We start from the raw sequence: 21521 nt of genomic DNA, 5'->3' as shown, positions 1-21521 counted from the left end.
ATGCAGGGGCATGTTTTAGAGGGTACAGGGAAGATAGATGGGGAAATAAAGGGATGTGTTTATTCCACTGTATCCATGTATGAAATTCTCAAATTTTAAAAATTTAGATAATGCTGTCAAAAACAAAACTACAACCAGGAGGGCCAAATTCCACCTTAGGAGGCAGCAGAACTTGTCAAGGGTCATCTATGTGGTGCTAGTTTTGCAAGCATGGAAGATGCAAGACTGAGGAATTCACAGTCTGGTCACAGTTCCTGAGAGCCATGAAGCTAAACAAGTGGCAGGGTCAGATTCCCTGCAAGGAAGAAGAGGGCTACTGTGTGAAGCTATGAAAGTGAAACCTGCTGAGAGGCCAGGACCACGGGATGCCCACTGAAGAAAGCTGCACGCATGAAGAAGTGTCAGTCCTAGAGAAAGGATATGCCTGCTGTAGGCAGCACAGCTAGACGGGTGTGGCTGCCAAATTCCTTTGTAACTAAGGTGACCCCATTATCAGTACCAAATGATAGATATTGAGTTATTTGGTATTTTCCCTGATGGATTTTAGTCTCACTTTGGTCAAATCTTTCTTTGCTCTGCCTTGTTCGTCCCCATTGGAATGGGAATGTTTACTCAATGGCATTATATGTTAGAATTATATCAATTTGATTTTTGATTTTGCAGGGTGTCACACTTAAGAGAATGCCTTGAGTCTCAGAAAAAAATAAAACTGTGTGTTAGAAGTGTTGGTATTGTCAAAGACCATGGGGACTTCTGAAGTTGGACCAATGCATCCTACACTGAGAGATGGCCACGAAACGGGCAAAGGGCAGAATGTTGCTATTTGAATGTAAACTGTCTCCCATATTCTAATGTGTTTCAGAACTGGCTTCCCAGATGGTGGTGCTGTCTAGAAGGTAGTAGAACCTTCAGTAGGTAGAGTCTGTTGGATGAAACAGGTCACTGGAACAGCCTTGATGTGGGATTCCTCTCTGCATGCTGTGAATATGTTTTACAATTATTGATTAATAAAAGGATCTGCTTCGGCTTATAGTCAGGCTGGTAGAGATATAGTGAGAGAGTAGGCAGTCAGGGAGAAGCCATGTAGCCACCACAGGAAACTGTGCTGGATGCCGGACGGAATCTTATCTGTAGGCCACAACCACATGGTAATACAAAGATGAATAGAAATGGGTTAATTTAAGATATAAAAACTAGCCAATAAAAAGCGTGAGCTAACAGGCCAAGCAGTGCTGTAATAATACAGTTTTGTGTGATTATTTCGGGTCTGGGTAGCCAGGAAACAAACAAGCAACCTCTGTCTATAAAGCCTTAAAATGTTATAACCCATATCTACTTCCTGTCTCCCTCTGCATGGAATGTGACCAGTCAGCCTCATACTCCTGCCACCATGGCTTCCGCAACATGACAAACTATCTCTTTGAAAGGGGAAGCCAAAGTAAATCCTTTCTCCCTTAGGTTACTTCTGCTAGAGTGTTTTGTGACAGCAACGTAACAGTAACTAAGACAGTTGTCTGGTAGAATTTTAAGGAGCCTCCCTGAAATTGAAAACAATGTTTTCTTTAGCTCTACAATCTACAAAGTTTTTTTTTTTTTTTTTTTTTTTTTGATTTTTCGAGACAGGGTTTCTCCGTAGCTTTTGGTTCCTGTCCTGGAACTAGCTCTGTAGACCAGGCTGGCCTCAAACTCAGAGATCCGCCTGCTTCTGCCTCCCGAGTGCTGGGATTAAAGGCGTGCGCCACCACCACCCGGCTTCTACAGAGTTTTTCAGATTAATTTTTATTTATTTCCTTATATCTGCTCTCCTCTGTAACTCTAAGGAGTAAACACTACTCTGTACCTATTCTCCACAGGTCCAAATGTCTTCACACAATGTTTTAAATCCTGGCCTTTTCAGTAGCTATATACTTATAATGTAGTATACAGCTCACTAATTCTCTGTAGCTGTCTCTTTATGTATGTTGTCCAGTTATCTAGATCTGCTATTATTGATGTACATGATATTTCATTTTCAAGATTTGATTACTCTACTTTACAAAAATATGTTCTCATTTCATGGACATATTCTCCCCCAGAAGTGATAGTCTTACTTTCAAATGTCTCCGCAATGTCCTCAGCTACTATTTACTTGGTGTCTGTGTGTAAGACCCCACCTTCCTGTTCTACAATCATCCTATACAAGGGCTGGGGCTGTATTTTGATTTCCCACAAAATGTATATCATCTATTTTCAAATATTACTCACAATTTTTATTCCAATTATACTTCTTTATTACTGGCATGATAAAGAATTTCTTCTTTATACATATGGTTAAATTTTTACATTTTTAGGAATTTTGCAAAAGTGAAAATGAATGTATAGACACAGCTTGCCATCAAAACAGACCCAACAGCATTGCTTCATTATGGATTTCATTAGCAATTTAACTCTTTTCATATCTTTGGCTTTCATATTTTCACGTTCCTTAGAAGAATGATCTGCTAAACATATTGACTACTATTAACATTACCATCATTACAAGGTTTTCCCACCCTCATAAAATATCCACTGATGCGTGCTTATTTCTGAATATCCTAGTAAGTCTCTCTTCTGAAATAAGCAATCTTAGGAACCCTAGGCACTCTTGGATTCCACAGTGACAAAAATGTTGACTGACTCCCATGTGTTATTATTTCTGTGGGTTTCTAAATGATTACCTCAGGACTGTCCTTCAGGATGTCAGACCGGGGAAGCTCTGAGAGTTGGGAGAATCGGCGGTCATAAATGCAGAGATGAAGATGTTTATCAAGTACCCGGAAATCTTCATAACTTCTTTTAACAATCCAACTTTTGCCCTATGGGTAAAGAACAAAATTCCAATAAGTTCATTTTTTCTTCAAAATGCTTAAGATCAGGCCTTTATTCTCTAATGGTATCTTATCCATGAAATTTTGTGTTTCCAAATAAGAAGCTTCTATTAACTTAATGATGACAAGAAGTTTTGCTTCAAACACTCCAGTGAATAATATTATGGAAAGGTCAATACTTATTCAAGTAAGATGAACCATCCATTGTCCTCTCCCTACTACTCTCCAAAGTCTACTGCTACTCACTGAAAATAACTGCTGGGGGTAAGATAGCATGTGACTCTCAATCTACAGAAAAAAAACAACTGTTTAACTAGGCAATAAATTATTTCCTAAAATCAAAGAAAAATAAAAAGTTAATTTATGGTTTAGTTAATATGGTAAAGGAAGCAGGAGCTCCTTGAAGGATAAGAGAAAGCAAAACAGAAAGCAGCATTTGGGAGGGTCAGTGTCCATGTGTATATGTGGGCTGGTTAGTACCCCATTCCCAATGTGGAAGGGTAAACTGACCACATCTCCCCTGCAGTACCTTCTTCCCTCTCCTTTCTCATCCTAGCATAGTGGTTCTCATTAATGACTAGTAGTTCAAAGCATCCAATCAGAAAGTATGTCACCATTATGTTGGATATTAAAGAAAAAAGACTAGAAAACTAGAAATCCTGCTATGTTATCATCAACACTAAGCCTAGAAAAAAACCTAAAATCAAAACTACTAAACACTTCTGATGAGGCATTAAATACAGAAGATACAAAGAATTCGACTTAATTTCAGGATAATAATAATAATAAGATTTCAAACGGGCATAGACTTAAATAAAAAATTCTCAAAAGAAGTTTTATGGATACATGAAAAAATGTCAGTATCATTAATTGTGAGTGAAATGAAATTTAAATCTACAAAGAGGCATTGCCCCACTCGGGTTAGACAGACAACAAAAGGAGCTGGTCAAACCCACACACCAAGAAATACACAATTTGAGTTAAGTGAATATATTGAAGCTATTTTAATATATTTCAAAAACAGCAACTAACACTAATGAGTTCACCGATAAATTTTACCAAATGCCTAAGGCAGAAATTATACCACATTTATAGAATCTGTTTCAGAAAACAAAAGAGAGGACACTTCCTAAACCAGCCTGTGAGACAAACATTAGCTTACTTGCAAAACTAGACAAACCTTGTTATCCGAAATACACACAGAATTCCTAAAAACAAAAAAGGAATAGCCTAATTTTAAAAGGAATTAACAAATACCTCACCAAAAATTAATATAAGAAATAATAGCCGGGCGGTGGTGGCGCACGCCTTTAATCCCAGCACTTGGGAGGCAGAGGCAGGCGGATCTTTGTGAGTTCGAGACCAGCCTGGTCTACAAGAGCTAGTTCCAGGACAGGCTCCAAAACCACAGAGAAACCCTGTCTCAAAAAACAAAAAACAAAAAACAAAAAAAAAAAAAAAAAAAAGAAATAATAAATAAGCATGTGAGAAATTGCCTAATATCCTATATTATTATAGGACTGAAAATTCAAAAAAGGCCTTTATAGGGATGGTCCCAATCCAAAGTTCTAGCAATACTGAACACAGGCAAAGCACAGAGCAGTAGGGATGCTCATTCACCACTGTGAAGAATACAAAATGGACCAGTCAATTTGGAAGAAATTCGGCATTTTCTCAAAAAATTACATATATTCTTACCATGCAACCCAGCTTCATACCTTGAGTTCAGACACATATAAACTGAAAACTAGTGTCACATAAATTCCATCAAGGGGATGTTCACAGCAACTTTACTTATAGATATCCAAACCTGCAAGCACCCAAAAGGGCCTTCAGCTGTGAACGCACAGAAAGTGGTGCAGGCACCTGAAGGAACAGTATTTAGAGCTAAGCAGAAATGAACACTCAGCCATAAAAGATATGGAGGAAGCTCCCCAGACACACATGAAGTGTCAATATTTAATCAATATATGCAAATTCCTTCCAATTATCCTTATGGGATTCAATGAATCATAACTTCTTTACCCATATACATTTTTGTATATGGGTATTTTGCCTGCATAAATGTCAAGTGCACCACCTGAGTGTCTGGTACTATGGAAACCAGAAGGGAGCATCAGATTCGTCTGTAATTGAAGTTACAGATGAGTCAGTAGGTAGTGAGTACTGGAAACTCAACCCGGGTGCTCTGAAAAGCAACCCATGCTGTTAACCCTCTCCAGGCCCAAATCATAACATAATTTTAAACACTAAGCCATCTACTGTGTGAAAAAATATTTCCATAAGATATACACCAGTTTTTAGTTACCAAAATACTTACATTTGCATTTTCTAGAATAAATGCAAATTGTTAATGTGTCAAATATAAAGACACATATCTCCTTTAACATGGAGAAATTTTAAAGGCTTATTAGCAAGTGAAAACATGTAAAAAAGAACCAATTCTGACATTCTCATTCCAGGGATGGTAAACTATGGAAACAATGCAAAACTAATGTTTGTGAAGGGTTTGTGGAAGGAAGGTAATTACACATGATTTTGGGACAGTATTAGTATTTTTTTTTTTTACAATACTAGAATGATGGATGTCATTACATTTTCAGCCAAGTCCATGCTATGTTGCGCCCAAAGAGTATGGTCCAGTGTAGACTGTGGGCTTCAAGTGACAATGATAACTCTCTATAGATTCATCAGCTCTTAAGTGTACGACTGTGGACATATGTTTGACTGTCTCTTAAAAATTTCCTGTGTAAACAAAAGATGGCTCTCCTGCGCAGTCTCATTTATGAAATCAGAGCAATATGAAAATCTCCTAATGTGTTCAAATTTACTGAACAAAATTTATCAACTAAAGGACCTATATGATGAGCAGTCATGAAACAAGAAAGTCAAACTAAGACTTTGTTTTTTAATATTCTGAGAAGTATAAATAAAACATTCTGAGAAGTATAAATAAAATGATAACTAGAATACTTTATTTTAATAATGTTATAAAGGAACAATGCAAAATCCTTCATTGTACTAATAATTTTAATGTTCTACCAATTTTTATCTTAATTATCACTAACACATAATTATTATCATTCAATAATATCAAAAATTAGTAAGCCTAGCAAGTCTGAAAAAAGGAAGTATTCGCTATCCTTCCTGAGAACAATCATTGCCCATGTTTTTGTAATTCTTTTGTTTGAGAAAAGTTAATCTGAAAAATAATAGTTGCTTTATAATTTATATTATAAAGTTCAGTAAAAAAAAAAAAGAAAGAAAGAAACACAACCTAAATCTTAGGCTGGACGATGCTCAATACAGAATCTGACACAACCTGTGAGCAACAGTTTACTTCTCTGTGAAATGGGTAACAACATCGCCATCTTCCATAACTGCACAAAGTTTAAACTGCCTACAGCTTTGCTCACACACAGATGCTCTCCAAATGTTAACAGTCAATCCACTGTGGTAGTAACAGCATTTGCTAATGGACTGAGTTGAGAGGAGATAGGTAATACAAGGAACGCTTTTCTGCCATGGAATGTCAAGCATGGGAACACCAGAGTGCAGGAGATATTTTGAGACAGGAAGCCTTCCCTTGAAACCAGCTGTCTGTTCCACTACCATGAAAAAAAGAACCCTGAGATTATTGCAATGTTTCTATTTTATCTTCCGAAAAGATAAACTAATGAATCTAGATGAATTGTAGTTATAGTGAAAGTATAGTTAGGATCTTTCAATAAGTATTGTTGTCTTTGGGGTTGGAGAGATGGCTCAGCAGTTAGAGTGCTTGCTTACTGCTCCTCCACATGACTGGGATTTGGTTCCCAACATCTACATCACAGCTGTGAACTAACTGCCTGTAACTCAGGTTTCAGGAGATACCATATACTCTGACCTTTGTGTGAATGTGTGTGCATGTTTACACATAAATCATGTCGGCACACACACACATTAAAAAAAATTAGAAAAGGGTTGTTAGTATCATCTACTCTAAAACAATAGGATAAAATAGTGATTATTAAATAATAATACTCTTCTACCAAGAAAACTATATTTTGAAAGAAATAAAAAAGGAATTTTCAGCTGACAAGTTAGAATAAATATGTTTAAATTTGTCATTTTAAACTGAAACTGAGAAACCATCACACTGATTTCCAAAGTGTCTGTACAAGTTTACACTCCCACCAGCAATGGAGGAGAGTTTCCCTTGCTCTGAATTCTCTGTAGCATTAACAGTCACTTGTGTTTTTGATCTTAGCCACTCTGACAGGTGTAAGATGGAATCTCAGGATCTTTTTGACTTGCATTTCCCTGATGGCCATTTGAGATTCTTCTGTTGAGAATTCTGTTTAGATCTGTACCCCATTTTTCAAATTGGATTATTTGGTTTGTTGATATCTAGTTTCTTGAATTCTTTATATATTTTGGAAATTAGTCCTCTGTCAGATAGGAAGTTGGTGAAGCATTTTCCCAATTCTGTAGGCTGCTGTTTTGTCCTTGACGGTGTCCTTTGTCTTACAGAAACTTTTCAATTTCATGAGGTCCCATTTATTTTCAATTTTTGGTGCCTGTGCTACTTGTTTTCTTTTCATGAAGTTTTCTTCTGTGCCAAGGAATTTAAGATTATTTTCCACTTTCTCTTCTATCAGGTTCAGTGTAACTGGATTTATGTTGAGATCTTTGATCCACTTGGACTTGAGTTTTACACAGGGTGAGAGATACGGCCACTTTGGAAATCAGTGTAGTGGCTTCTCAGAAAAGTAGGAATCAATCTACCATAAGACCCAGCAATACCACTCTTAGGCAGATACCAAAAGGATGGTCAATCATACCACAAGGACATTTGCTCAACTATATTCAAAGCAGTTTTATTTTAATAGTCAGAACTTGGAAACAACCTCGAAGTCCCTCAACTGAGGAAAGGGTAAAGAAAATGTGGTACATTACACAATGGAGCAGTGTTAAAAACAAGGTTTTAACAAGTGGTTAAAAACATGGACCCCAGGAAATTTGAAGGGAAATGGATATAACTAGATGAGTGAGGTAACTCAGACTGGGAAAGATAAACATGATATGTACTCACTCATAAGTGGATATAAGCTGTAAAATAAAGGCTAACTATGCTATAATCCATAGACCCAGAGAGACTAGGTAACATGGAGGATTCACGGGGGAACTTCTGGATCTCCCTGGAAAGGGAAATAGAAGAGATCTTGCGAGTAAACCAAGGACGGGTGGATGGGGATGGGAACACAGGCAGTCAGGTTGTGGGTCGAGGGTGATAGTACTGAGACTACTGGAAAGGGTCGGGGGCATATTTCAGGGTCAGATAAAAACCTGGCACAAAAATCTTCCAGGAATTTACAAGGATGATCCCAACTAAGACTCCTGGCAATAACGGGTATGTAACCTGAACTGGTCATCTCCTGTGACCAGATTGGTGCCTAGCCCAGTTGTCATCAGAGAGGCTTCATCCAGCAACTGATAGAAACAGATGCAGAGAGTCACAGCCACACAATAGGCAGAGTTCAGGGAATCCTGTAGAAAAGGCGAAGAAAGGACTGTAGGAGCCAGAGGAGGCTAGGACACCACAAGAAAACTCACAGAATCAACTAAGCTGGGCTCATACAGGCTCAAAGAGACTGAATATACAACCAGGGTGCCTGCAAGGGACTAACCTAGGCCCTCTGCATATATTTAACAGTGGTGTAGACCTCCTAACAGTGGGAGCATTGGCTGTCTCTGACTCTTTTACTGGCTTTTGGGACCCTACTTCTCTTAGTGAGTTGCCTTGCCCAGTCTTAACACTTGTGGAGGTGCTTAGTCTTCCTGCAACTTGATATGACATGTTTTGCTGACACTCATGGGAGACCTGCCCTTTCCTGAACAGAAACCAAGGGGGAGTGGGAACAGAGTGGGAAGGGAGACTGGGGTGGAGGGGTAAGTGCAGTCAGGATGTAAATTAAATAAATATATATATTTATTAAAAAAAAAACTAGTTCTGATTTGTTAAAGAATGTAACAGAGGGGATGGAGAGATGGCTCAGCGGTTAAGAGCATTGCCTGATTTTCCAAATGTCCTGAGTTCAATTCCCAGCAACCACATGGTGGCTTACAACCATCTGTAATGAGGTCTGGTGCCCTCTTCTGGCCTGCAGGCATACATGTAGACAAAATATTGTATACATAATAAATACATATTTTTAAAAAAGAATGTAACAGTGAAAAAAATGCTTTTAACATTAAATACCATTGACATGATGCTCATAAATGCTTCACCCCATGAATGGAACTGTCTATAATTGATGTCTGTGCTTACTGAATTTTAAAACTTACTCAATTTTCAACACAGAAGACAAGAAAGTTTTCTTCATATTTTCTGTATATTTCTAAATTTCCCAGGATTCTTACTCATTTCCACAAATTTTTAAATAAACTTTTTTTTTCTTTAAAAACGGAAGAAATATACACAGAAAAAAAGGAACATCATTTTCAGAAGATATTCCACCTACAGCAATAAATAAGACACAAAGAAAACAATATTTTTCTTCTGAAGTAGCTGATGTGCTTGCTCACAAAGGATAGGACAGAATGAAGAGAGTAGAATGGAAAGATCTGAGACACAAATTAATTAAGAGAACTTTAGATGATGTTAATAAGAGGAAATGAGGACTGGGAGGATCAGTGACCTCTAGGATTAAAGTATCTGGAAGTACTTTTCCTGTGGTTAATTCTCGGCAGACTTACATTGAAGAGACAAGACTAAAATCATTTTAAACTTAGGACCCATTTTGTGAAAATCTAACCTAACAAGCACCCCATCCCGTGTACCTGGAAATTCCGAGAAAAGCCACAAACGCCCAAAAACTGCCTGGCTGCCTAGAAACCTGAGAACAGCCAATCAGAAGTTAAACAAACAAGTTTTTACAACTACCAGGTGTTTCTGTGGAAAGTTACAAAAATCACCTCTTGACTTAGAGCCAAATGCAATATAAGCACAACCCCTACCCAATCTGGTAATGCCAAGGCATGTAACTCCCTGCTTGCAGTTTTCCTTTTAAAGACCCCCTTGCACTGTGAGCTATGGGCCTTCCTCCCTCATCCACTGTGTGATGTGCAGGATGAAGTCCCTGCTTGCGAGCTTGTAAGAATAAAGAAATTTTGTGTGATTTCATCTGTAAGTCGGCTCTATGGTGGTCTTGTTGGGGGTCTCACAACTGAGGCATAATATTTGGGGGCTCGTCTGGGATTCCTGGATCCTGCGCAACCCCTGGACCCCTGACACCAAAGGTTTCAGACAGACCAGTGAGTTCCCATTTGTATCTGTCAATTATCTGTCTTTCTCTTCATTTACTTTTAGTTTGTCTTTTACATCTCTGACTAATTTTGAGACATGGAATCCTCCGAAAATCCAGTTTTTTTCTGAAACAGCCCAGGTAACCTAAGTGGATGTGCTTGAAGGTTCTGGTTGCAAGGATCTGGGAGACACCCCAAGACCTGACAGGAACGGGGGAACAGGTAACTCTGCCAGGGGGCAGAGTGCCCCACAAAGTACATGGTCTTTGGTGTTTTAGAGCCCCCAGACTCCAGAAGAAGGGAATCCAGGGTTCATAGAGACCATAGACCTCTGACTTTGTTTTCAAGGTATTTTCCTCTCATTGGGCCCTTGTGCTTGTGTTGTTCTTTGTATCTCTGTTCATTATTTAGACAACTGGCCTGACGCTGACTGCTAACATGGGACTGCTAACTCTTCTTCCTTAGAGCTTTGCCCTGCACACTGGGGTGATGTCAAGGCAACTGCACATAACAACAACGTAGAAATTAGAAAAGAAAAATTTAATATCTTTTGTAGCTTAGAGTGGCCCTCTTTCAATGTTGGATGGCCAACAGAGGGATCCTTTAATGCTGGCCTTATAGGTGCAGTATAGAACATCATTTACCAACCGAGGACTGGCCACCCAGATCAGATTCTCTGTATAGTCACCTGGCAGTGACTGATAGAAAACCCTCCACCATGGGTTAAAAATATTTTTCTGCCTCAACAGGTTAAGGTTCTGGCTGCTGGGAAAAAACCCGGAGGCTTGCCTCTGCCCAAATCCTAAAAGGGGAGATCAAATGAGGAGGGTATCTTTTCTCAACCCTATACACCTCACCCTGGGGGCCCCCCGAGCCTGATAATAACAATGCTGTGGAAGCTCCTCTAGAGAATCAGGCAGCAGTAGAAGCCCAGCCGAGGCTACCTGCAGCAAGCAGAGAAATACTCTCCAACCTCAGGGCCATGTGGTTCAACCACTGAGGTCAACTGGGCTGCCGAATGAGGATGGAAACCAACAGTATCATTACTGGCCTCTTACCACTAGTGCTCTGTACAACTGCTGTTTGCAAAATGCCCCCTTCTTTGAGAATCCCTGTGACCTCACTAATCACTTAGAAACTGTCCTCTTTACCCACCAACCTACTTGGGACAATAATCAGCGGCTATTGCAGGTCCTTTTCACCACTGAAGAAAGAAACAGGATCATCATAGAAGCCTGCAAAGTTGTCCCCAGACCCACTGGGGAGAATACTGCAGATTCAGCCTTTATAGATGCAGGGTTCCCTACTGTCTGGCCAGAATGGGGATCATAACTCAGTAAAAGGTAAGGAGAGACTCAAAGTCTATATCACCAGACTCTATTGGTGGGTCTCAAGGCAGATTCCCGGGAGCTGACCAATATGAGTAAGGTTTATGATGTGAGACGGACCTGAGGAGAGTCCCGCAGCCTTCCTGGAACGCTTGCAGGAGGCCTTCAGGCACTATACTCCCTAAGACCCAGAGGCACAAGAGAAAGAAATATCCTTGATCTTGGCTTTTATGAACCAAGCAGCTCCAGATATAAAGAAAAAGCTCCAGAAACTAGATAGACTATGGGAAAAAAAATATCAGAGATTTAATGATGGTGGCAAAGAGAGTTTTTAGTACTAGGAAATGTGCAGAGGAATAAAAATACAAAAAGGAAAAAAAAAAGACAAGAAAAGAACCTTGCTCACATGTTAGAGGCACAGCAGGAATGCCACCACTGGGAACTGGCCAAGATTTTGGCCCCATCAAGAGAGAGAGATGGCCCACACCAGGGAATATGACAAGCAGCTTCTGGCAATAGAGAAGGCAGAAACAAGGATCAGAAAAACCTGAGACTAGGGAGGAATCAATGTGTAAATGGCAAGGAGGAAGGACACTGGGAAAAAGAATGTCCAAAGAAACAGCAAAAGATCAAAGTCCTGCAGTTAGATGTGGACAGTGATTAGGGGAGTTGGGGTTTGGACCCCCCCTCCCAGAACCCAGGATAACCCTAAAGGTGGAGGGGAAGAAAATTGACTTTCTGATAGACACTGGAGCAGAAAACTCAGTGTTCTTAAAACCAGAGGGGCCTATATCTAATAAAAAGATCTGGGTACAGGGAGCCACCAGAACCAAACCCTATTCATGGACTACCCAAAGAATGGTGGACTTAGGAACGGGATGGGTAACCTATTCTTTCCTGGTGATACTGGAATGCCCATTGCCCTTCTGGGCCGAGACTTGCTCACAAAGATAAAAGCACAAATACATTTCTCTAGTGACAGGGCTAAGCTACTCCACCATAATGGGGTGCTGGTCCAAATTTTGGTCACCAGTGCCTTGACTGAGGAATATATGCTCCAACAGAAACCTGTGAAGCCTGATCTCTCCATGTAGAACAGGCTTCAAAAGTTTCCCTTAGCATGGGCAGAGACGGGAGCCATGGGATTGGCATCCCACCAGCCCCTGATCTATGTGGAGATCAAGCCAGGGGCAGATCCTGTAGAAGTCTGCCAATATTCCATGCCCCTCAAAGCAAGGAGGGGAATCACTCCACAGTAAGGCGACTGCTGGAACTTGGAGTCTTGAGAGCCATTCAGTGGACCTGGAACACTCCCATGCTGCCGGTAAAAAAGCCTCATTCCAATGATTACCAGCCAGGGCAGAAACTGAAAAAGGTAAACAAGAAGGAAGCAGATATCCATCCCACAGTGCCAAACCCTGACATCTTGCTCAGCAAGCTGACCCCTGACTGGCAGAGGTACATGGTCCTGGACTTAAAGGATGCATTCTTCAGTCTGCGCTAGTCCCCCAGTAGTCAGCCCTATTTGCCTTTGAATGGCAAGACCCAGAGATCGGAATTAGCGGCCAATTAACTGGGACCAGGCTGACACAAGGATTCAAAAACAGGCCCTACAGGAGGACTTGGGAGAGTACTGAGCCCAAAACCCAGACATAAGCCTGTTACAGTATGTCGATGACCTGTTGACTGCTGCTACCAACCAGGAAATGTGTCTGAAAGGGTCGGAGAATCTACTGCAGGCCCTTGGAAGCCTGGGATACAGAGCCTCTGCAAAGAAGGCCCAGATCTGCAAACAAAAGGTAATGTACCTGGGGGATGAGCTCAAAGGAAGCCAGAGATGGCTCTCAGACACCCACAGGGAAACTGAAGATTCCCACCCCTGCTTCAACTAAGCAGTTAAGGGAATTCCTGGGTACTGCCAGGTTCTGCCACCTCTGGATTTCAGGGTTTGCTGAACTAGCCAAGCCCTTATACCAGGTCACTAAGGGAGAACAAGATTTTACTTGAACAGAGGACAGACAGAAGACATTACCCTCAAGCAGAGGTTTCCAGAAGCCCTGGCACTACAGCTGCCAGATGTGACCAAGCCCTTCCACCTGATTGTGGAATAGGAATTCTGTTAGGGGAATAGCTAAAGGCATGCTCACGCAGACCCTTGGGCCATAGAAAAGGCTTGTAGCTTACCTGATTGAGAAACCGCCCCATGGCCATGGGCTGGTCCTCTCGCCTTCTAACTTAACAGGCACACCCCATCCTTTATACCTGGAAATTCTGAGAAAAGCCACGAATGCCCCCAAAACTGTCTGGCTGCCTAGAGAAGTTAAACAAACAAGTTTTTACAATTATCAGGTGTTTTTGTGGAAAGTTACAAAAATTGCCTCTTGACTTAGAGCCAACTGTAACATAAACACAACCCCTACCAAATCTGGTAATGCCAAGGCATGTAACTTTCCCTGCTTGCAGTTTTCCTTTTAAAGACCCCTTGCACTGTGAGCTATGGGCCTTCCTCCCTCATCCACTGCATTGGTGTGTAGAATGAAGTCCCTGCTTGCTAGCTTGTAAGAATAAAGAAACCTTCTGTGACTGCATCAGAAAGTCAGTTTTGTGGTGGTCTCAATGGGTGTCTCGCAACTCAGGCATTAACAACATCTTATTGGACAATTAGATTTGTTTGACTGGTATCTGTTGTCTGTTGTACTTGCTTTGGGTCTACGGTAGACCATGTAAATATTTTTGTATCATGAAAGCGACACTCTTACACCCAGTTGGCCTGGGATCTCTTGAGAGTTCTAGAATTTAATGTACGTACATACATACGTGTGTGTGTGTGTGTGTGTGTGTGAGCACGTGTGTGCACACACACATGTAGATGAGAAAATATGCCTGCTTTTGTGCAACAAAACTTTTCCTGGGGAGACACAGCACATATCTACTCACCCTAGCCCAAGCTCCTATGACAGACTAAAGTACACATAGCACCAAAGCCCAGGTTACTGAACTGGGTGTGGGCTTACTTACAGGAGAAGAAATGACTCAGAATAATTCTGATCCTGTATTACCAACTGCATTACCAAGGCCCACCCCAGCATGGGTAACAATTCACAAAGTTGGAAATCTGGAGCACACTTCACAGTCTACAGGCAGATTAATAGGTTGGAGGTGGTCCATTTCCAGATGCATCAGTGTGTCTAAACCTCCTCCAGACTGCCAATCTGGTCTCAGAGTCTCTACAGCTCTGCTCTTTTGAGAGGTTTTTGTGTCGTCCTCCAGTTTAGCTCTGAATAATCTGAGACAGGCTCTGGCTTTTATTGTTTACATTCAGTCAGGGACAGGCCCAGTCAATCTGGTCAGTTTCAGGGACTTTTTGAAGCTATTTTGAGTTATTAATCTTCCTGCTTAAAGAGCTTCTCTGTAGGAAGAAATGTTTCAATCTCATAAGAAAAAAAAATAACCTATTACACAACACCTGCCCCCTAATGTCGTGGCAAGAAACTAGACTAACAGTCATTTAAGTGAATTTCTGAAATTTATTAATATTTGGGATATGTTTACAGTACAAATCACACCAGAAAACGATAAAGACTTTGCCAAAACAAACCAGCCAACCAGAGTATACTTGGGTTCAAATCTTGGTACCTCTTTGATTTTATTACATTGTGGACGGGTACTAACAGTCAAGTCTTGGTTGCATTACGTACAAGACAGAAACCTGACCATCTATCTCACGGTGCTGAGAATGAAACTACATAATATATGTCATATGGCTACAGGCACATAGCTCATCAAGAAATGTCAAATGAACTTTGATTCATTCTGTACAGAAGACACGGTTTACATTGCTAGACTCGTAATTTTAAAAGAAATAAAAACTGTAAAGAAGATAATACCCAAAGAAATTAGTGTTACAACTTACAGAAAAGGAAAAGACTAGTCAACATATTTTACCTTTGAAGCTAATAAAACAAGATAGCATGTAAGATGACAGATCAAAAATTTTAGAAAAATAAAAAGAACTTGGGGCTGGAGAGATGGCTCTGTGATTAGCACTGGCTACTCTTACAAAGGATCTGGGTTCAGATTCCAGTTTCCATATGGCAGCAAACAACCAGTTCCAGAGATCCAATGCCTTCTTCTGACCTCCAAGGCACCAGACATGCCTGTGATTCACATATATACATGCAGGCAAAATAACTCACACACATATAAAATTACTTTAGGAAGAACTTAAGTACATATCATTAAAATGTAGAAGTTAGCAGAGGTATAAAATGCATGAACAGCTCTTGAAACAAATTACATCAGTGTGAGTCTTTGTTTCATTCCTGTCACTGTGGTAAAATACTCTTAACAAAAAGCAATTTAAGGCAGAAAGGGCTTATTGTAGCTCAAAATCCCAGTTTATAGTCAGTCCATCATATCAAGGACATCAAGGTTGCAGGCATAGCCACAGTGAAGAGTAGTGACAGAATGAATGCATGATGCCTATTATTTAACTTACCTTTCCCACTTTCACACAGCCTAGGATCCAAAGGAAGGGAACAGTGCTGTCTACAAAGGCCTGGATCTTTCCTACATCAATTAACCTAACCAAAGCAATTCCCAACAGACATGCCCACAAGGCAACCTGCTCTAGACAATCCCTCACTGAGACTCTCTCACCAGGTGACTCTAGACTGTGTCAGGTAGACAATTAAAACTAACCATTGCAGTCTGAAATGGTGATCTTATCTTGCTAGAGACTAACCAATTTTTCAGTCTACTCTGGAATGAATATAGGAAGGAAGTAGAGGGGAAGATGGCAGTCAGAAAGCTGAACTCTTTCACAGCTCCTGCTGCTAAGACTACACATAGCTTAGGACAGCTACTTTATTACTGTGAGCCTCAGTTTCCTTGTTTGCAAAATTAAAGGGTTCAGTAGTGAGGCTGTCAATTATTTTTTAAATTCTCATTTAATATAGCTTATGGCTGGCATATGTGGTGAGACTATTAAACTAAGCATTGATGCTTCAGTAATTATATAGAGTGAGGCAGAGAAGAGACGAATGGCATCATTATCAAGTAGTAAATTATCATTCTGGCATAATAAATACTATTAGCAACTGTTCCAAAATGTTTTAAGCAGTTTGACAGGACATTTACAATGAGGAAATTATTTAACATCTAGGTCAGCAATACATGGAAGTGCAATCATGTAACAATTATGCATTTAAAGAGTGGTTGATCAGAAGAAGAGATGCTCAGATGTATTAGGCTGCAGGGGAACAGAAAACTTGATTCCAGATATACCAATCATGTTTTATAAATAAAGAACACATGATTCTCTTCATATATTAGTAGCAATGATTTATTAGAAAAGCATTTAATATTTGCATTTAAGAAACCAACTTAGCATTTCTCTTAATATGGTCAAACCTGAAACCAGCAAGGACCTGAGATTTTTTTCTGATTTTGTGTTTTCTTTCCTTCTCTTTCACCAGGTCTCATCAATCACCCGATGCTAGTCATTCACTCTGTCTTACCAGCAAAAATACAAGTCTTTGTTGACTTACACAAATCACCAAGATTAAATAGGCTCTGTATATGCAAATGTTCATGTATTGCCTGTTATCAATACCTTGAAATAAGAAAGTACTTCTCTAACCAAAAACATTTTATGAAAGGTTACATGGAATTTAGAACTTCGTCGTTTCTCTAAGAAACTGTGGTGACATTCAACAAAGCACATCTAAATTACATACAAGCTGAACTCTATTTCCAATACCATGTTTCAACACCTAAAATTAAAAGTACTTAATTAGCCGGGCGGTGGTGGCGCACGCCTTTAATCCCAGCACTTGGGAGGCAGAGGCAGGCAGATCTCTGTGAGTTCGAGTCCAGCCTGGTCTACAAGAACTAGTTCCAGGACAAACTCCAAAACCACAGAGAAACCCTGTCTCAAAAAACCAAAAAAAAAAAAAAAAAAAAGTACTTAATTAAAAAAATTATTCAAATCCAGAACTAAGAATTTACATATTCCTTATATAAGCAACAGAATTTTCTAGACTTAATAAATTTTAACTTCAAGAACACAATCACAATCCTAGTCACTCAGCTGCCTCCCCCTCGAGCCCCCTTGCTTCCCCAACACCCCCGATGCCCCCCCACCTCCACTCTTTCGACCCCTTTGCTGATGCAAGTAAGGGTAATGACCTGCTTCCTGCTGGCACTGAGGATTATATCCATATAAAAATTCAACAGAGAAACGGCAGGAAGACCCTTACCACTGTCCAAGGGATCGCTGATCATTACGATAAAAAGAAACTAGTGAAGACGTTTAAGAAGAAATTTGTGCAATGGTACTGTAATTGAGCATCCAGAATATGGACAAGTAATTCAGCTACAGGGTGACCAGTGCAAGAACATATGCCAGTTCCTAATAGAGATTGGACTGGCTAAGGATGATCAGCTGAAGACTCAAGGGTTTTAAGTGCTTGTGACTCTGAAGCTTAAGTGAGGATTTCCTTGCAATAAGTAGAATTTCCCTCCTGTCCCTTGTCACAAGTTTAAAAACCTCACAGCTTGTAAAATTTAACCACTTGGTCCGCTTTTAACTTGGACTAGTATAACTCCTTCATGCAATAAACTGAAAAGAACCAAAAAAAAAAAAAAAACCCACAATCACTGTGTTTTTAAAAATACAGAAATTCTGTATCTTATTTTCTCCCCAGAACTAAAAATTACATGTCGAATAAAATCTTCCTCCCAACATTTGTTTTCCAATAACCAATTCATTAACAGGCAGAAGGCTCTTTGAGTGTAGTACAAGTGAATCTGAAATATGTTTATGCTCCATGTTTACTAGATAAAGAAATTTCTGATTTCAAATGGCATATTTTAAATCTCATTATGAGCACGCCATGATGAATACCCTCATGTTCCAATATGAGCAGTCAAGAAGCAGCAGCTACAAAGCATGCATACATCTTATTACACCTAAGCACAGTGGTTCTCAACCTTCCTAATGGTGTGACCCTTTAAACAGTTCCTCATGCTTGGTGATCCTCAAACATAAAATTATTTCATTGCTACTTCATAACTGTAATTTTGCTACTGTTATGAATTGCAAATATCTGATATGTAGGGTATCTGATATGAGATCCCCCCAGGATGAAAACCACTGCTATATAATAACTTGAGGAAGAGAAAAATGGCCTTTTCTCTCATGACATATGATTAAAAACTGATTTAACTTCTCAATAAATTTTGTATTTCTTTTGTAAGAAATACTTTTACTTAAGATCTTAGATGAAAACTGATCCTGCTGAACTGACAGCTTCAGCTCTAGCATTTAGAAGTGCTGATGTGAAAAGCTAAGAAGCACAGTGCTAGTACTCACCACTACTCAGTACTTCAAAGTGCCAGAAACCTCCACATTGCTAAGAAGGAACAACTGAAACCTTGATGGTGTAGTGTATGATGACACTTGTTTTTAAAAAGATACTAATGTGTTTTCTTGTAATAGTTACTCACAGCTCAATTACATTTCAATAGAAGCATCTTTTTGCAGAATATAAGTCTTTAAGCAATGTGAGAAATACACTGTATTAATAATCATTCTAGGTAGAGGATGCATCCTCAGAATTACCTGGCAGGCAATCTGCACGAGGTAGACCAGCTCTTTAGATTCACAGCCATTTTTCATGATTTCATTCTGCTCTTCTGATAGTGAAAGCTGTGTCACAGAAGAAAACAAACAAGGAAGTCATGATTCACAAATAAGAATAAACTACGCATACAGTAATACCTGGACCCTCACATCAAGTTTATGTAAGATGTGCCTTCTAGAAGTCTATAGCTGAAAGTGCAGGTAAAAGAAAACTTCAGGATTTCAAAAGTACACTTTCATGAATGTGTTTCATTCTTTTTTATCTAACTAGCACAACTGCACAGAAGCATAAGCAAGTTACCATAACATAATCAGGTCACCATTCCCTTTATTTGTTTATTATGCACAAAAGCATTAAACTGTAAACTTAGAGATGCCATCACAAGTTTAAAAAATAGCCCAGACTATTGTAGGGTAAACAAACTGGCTGCCCATAAAATGGTTTAACCTATAGCCATGTATAATTTCAAACTTACCATTTGGGTCGGAACACTGGCTTTTATTTTATTTTTACTTGAATTAAGCTGACAGCATATATAAAGCTTAGGGTCTCATATGAAAAATAGATTATGGCTTCTATTGAAAGAAAACAGAAAATCGGCAACATGGGGCTGATTCGTGAGCAGGAGCAACAGCTGAGACCAAATTGTCTTTAGATGAAGTGTATATCCAAAACAGTCTGCTACAGATCTAACTACTCGCTCTATGCCATCTAGGCTAAGGATCGCCATCCATTGTGCTGCTAGCTTTGCTATTTTTCCTGTACTCTATTTGTTTTACAGATTCATGTGGTACACCTGACTCCAATTTGGAAGTGAAATTATGACTATCCCCTAAAGTAGGACTCTGTGTTCAAAAGTAACAGTAAGTGACATGTAATAGTAATCTACCTACTTAGTGAAAGGACCTAACACTTATTCTCAAGTCACATGGCACTCAAGAAATCCTTCACAAATGTCACATGTCATTGTAGTTAATGCTGTAAACTATACTCTGCTTAAAAAAATACATTCTCAATGTGAACAATGTCATAGGAAATTATTTATCAAAAATTTTCAGATATTAAGAAATTTGCATGGTTAACAATGAATAACCTAGTTTCATGGCACAAATGCAGTTTTAAAAATTTAAAGACTTAAGAATGAAAAGAACCCTAAATAAATTCCTGAAAGAGACAAGACTTTTGCTAAGGCAGGAGACAAACAAGAGCCTGGATGCCTGGTAAGTTCCAGAGAATCAAGATTCTTCCTCAAACAGGACAAGGATAAGTCAGCCAAACCCTGGGAGACTGTGGACTAAAGTGACAAACTGTAATTACAGCAGCAGAATTGACTGATGTCCAGCCATCAGCTGCTTCCCCAGTCTGAACCAAGACACATTAAAGACTAAGGAAAAGCAGCAGCTGGGAACTGGCCTATGCAGAGCAGGGAGCCTCTTTAAGCAAGGACCCTACGGCCTTGAAGCACAGTATTGAAAAGACAAAAAGGGCTAAGAAACATCCCTCTAAGACCACCATGACACTCAACAGCTAAGACTAAAATGGCCCAGAAAAAGCTGAAAAGGGCCAAGGAAGACAGCCTAGTCTGTTAGAGAGTACAATGCAGCTAGTTCTCAGGGCCTGGGACGTAGAGAGCTTACTGAGTTACAAAAGTCAGGAAAGCTGTGGCGGCACAAGGGAGAAGAAAAGAGCTGTGAAGGCAGACACAGAGAGCAGAGGCTACACACAGAGAACTGGGGTGGTAAAGACCAGAGACTGTACCTATTCAGTCCTCATATTTCTCCAAAAAGTAACCTCTCGTCTAGATTATATCTGCAAATAGCTAAAGGAATTAATTAAAACTGCTGCCAAGAACAAGACCTCTGTCTGTGGTGGCGAAATTTAGTTATTACTTTAACTGCACCTGGAATCAACTAAAGTCAAGTTTCTGTTTCCCCTGTGTGGGATTTTCTTGACCAGACTGTCAGAAGCAGGAAGGCACTCATGAAATGTGGGCAGCACCTTCCAGTGGCAACCCAGATACAGGGACAGGAGAAAGGTAACTTTGCTTTTTTTGCCTGCTTACCCCCACTCTTGTTGACAAATTCACCTACCCTAAAGCTACAGCATTCCTTCTCCAATAACAGAACTGACTTCTCTGGGATTCCAATGTAGACCGAAGACCAGCAACTCTCCAGGAATCCTCCAGGCCCTTAGCTCCAGACTGAGACAGCTGAGGCATCCACCCACATGGGATGAACCAGGTTCTTGGCTTCTCCAGTGTGAGACTGCCACTACTGGACAACCCAGACCAATCCTGTAAGCCAATCCAATAAATGACCCTTTAATCTGTATACTCCTTCTATCAGTGGTGTTCCTTTTGAGAACACACTAATATATAAAAAAGAAGAAAGGAAGGAGCAAGGAAAGTGAGTTAT

General features: G+C 39.9%; 1 protein-coding gene and 1 pseudogene across 3 annotated transcripts in view; one reads left to right on the top strand and one right to left on the bottom strand.

Moving 5' to 3' along the window:
* Positions 1-21521, bottom strand: part of Arhgap32 (Rho GTPase activating protein 32) — a 227892-nt gene that overhangs the window by 85401 nt on the left and 120970 nt on the right. For all 3 annotated transcript variants that reach the window (XM_057766589.1, XM_057766587.1, XM_057766588.1), the window contains 2 exons: positions 19086-19172; positions 2697-2834 (listed from right to left, as the gene is read on the bottom strand). In XM_057766589.1, the coding sequence (XP_057622572.1) occupies positions 2697-2834; positions 19086-19172 (225 nt within the window). The remainder of the gene's footprint in view (positions 1-2696; positions 2835-19085; positions 19173-21521) is intronic.
* On the top strand, positions 17594-17927 carry LOC130872597 (eukaryotic translation initiation factor 1-like; annotated as a pseudogene).

Source organism: Chionomys nivalis, chromosome 4 (genome assembly GCF_950005125.1).
Source record: "Chionomys nivalis chromosome 4, mChiNiv1.1, whole genome shotgun sequence".
NCBI lineage: Eukaryota > Metazoa > Chordata > Mammalia > Rodentia > Cricetidae > Chionomys > Chionomys nivalis.
This window is presented reverse-complemented; position numbering and strand designations above follow the sequence as displayed.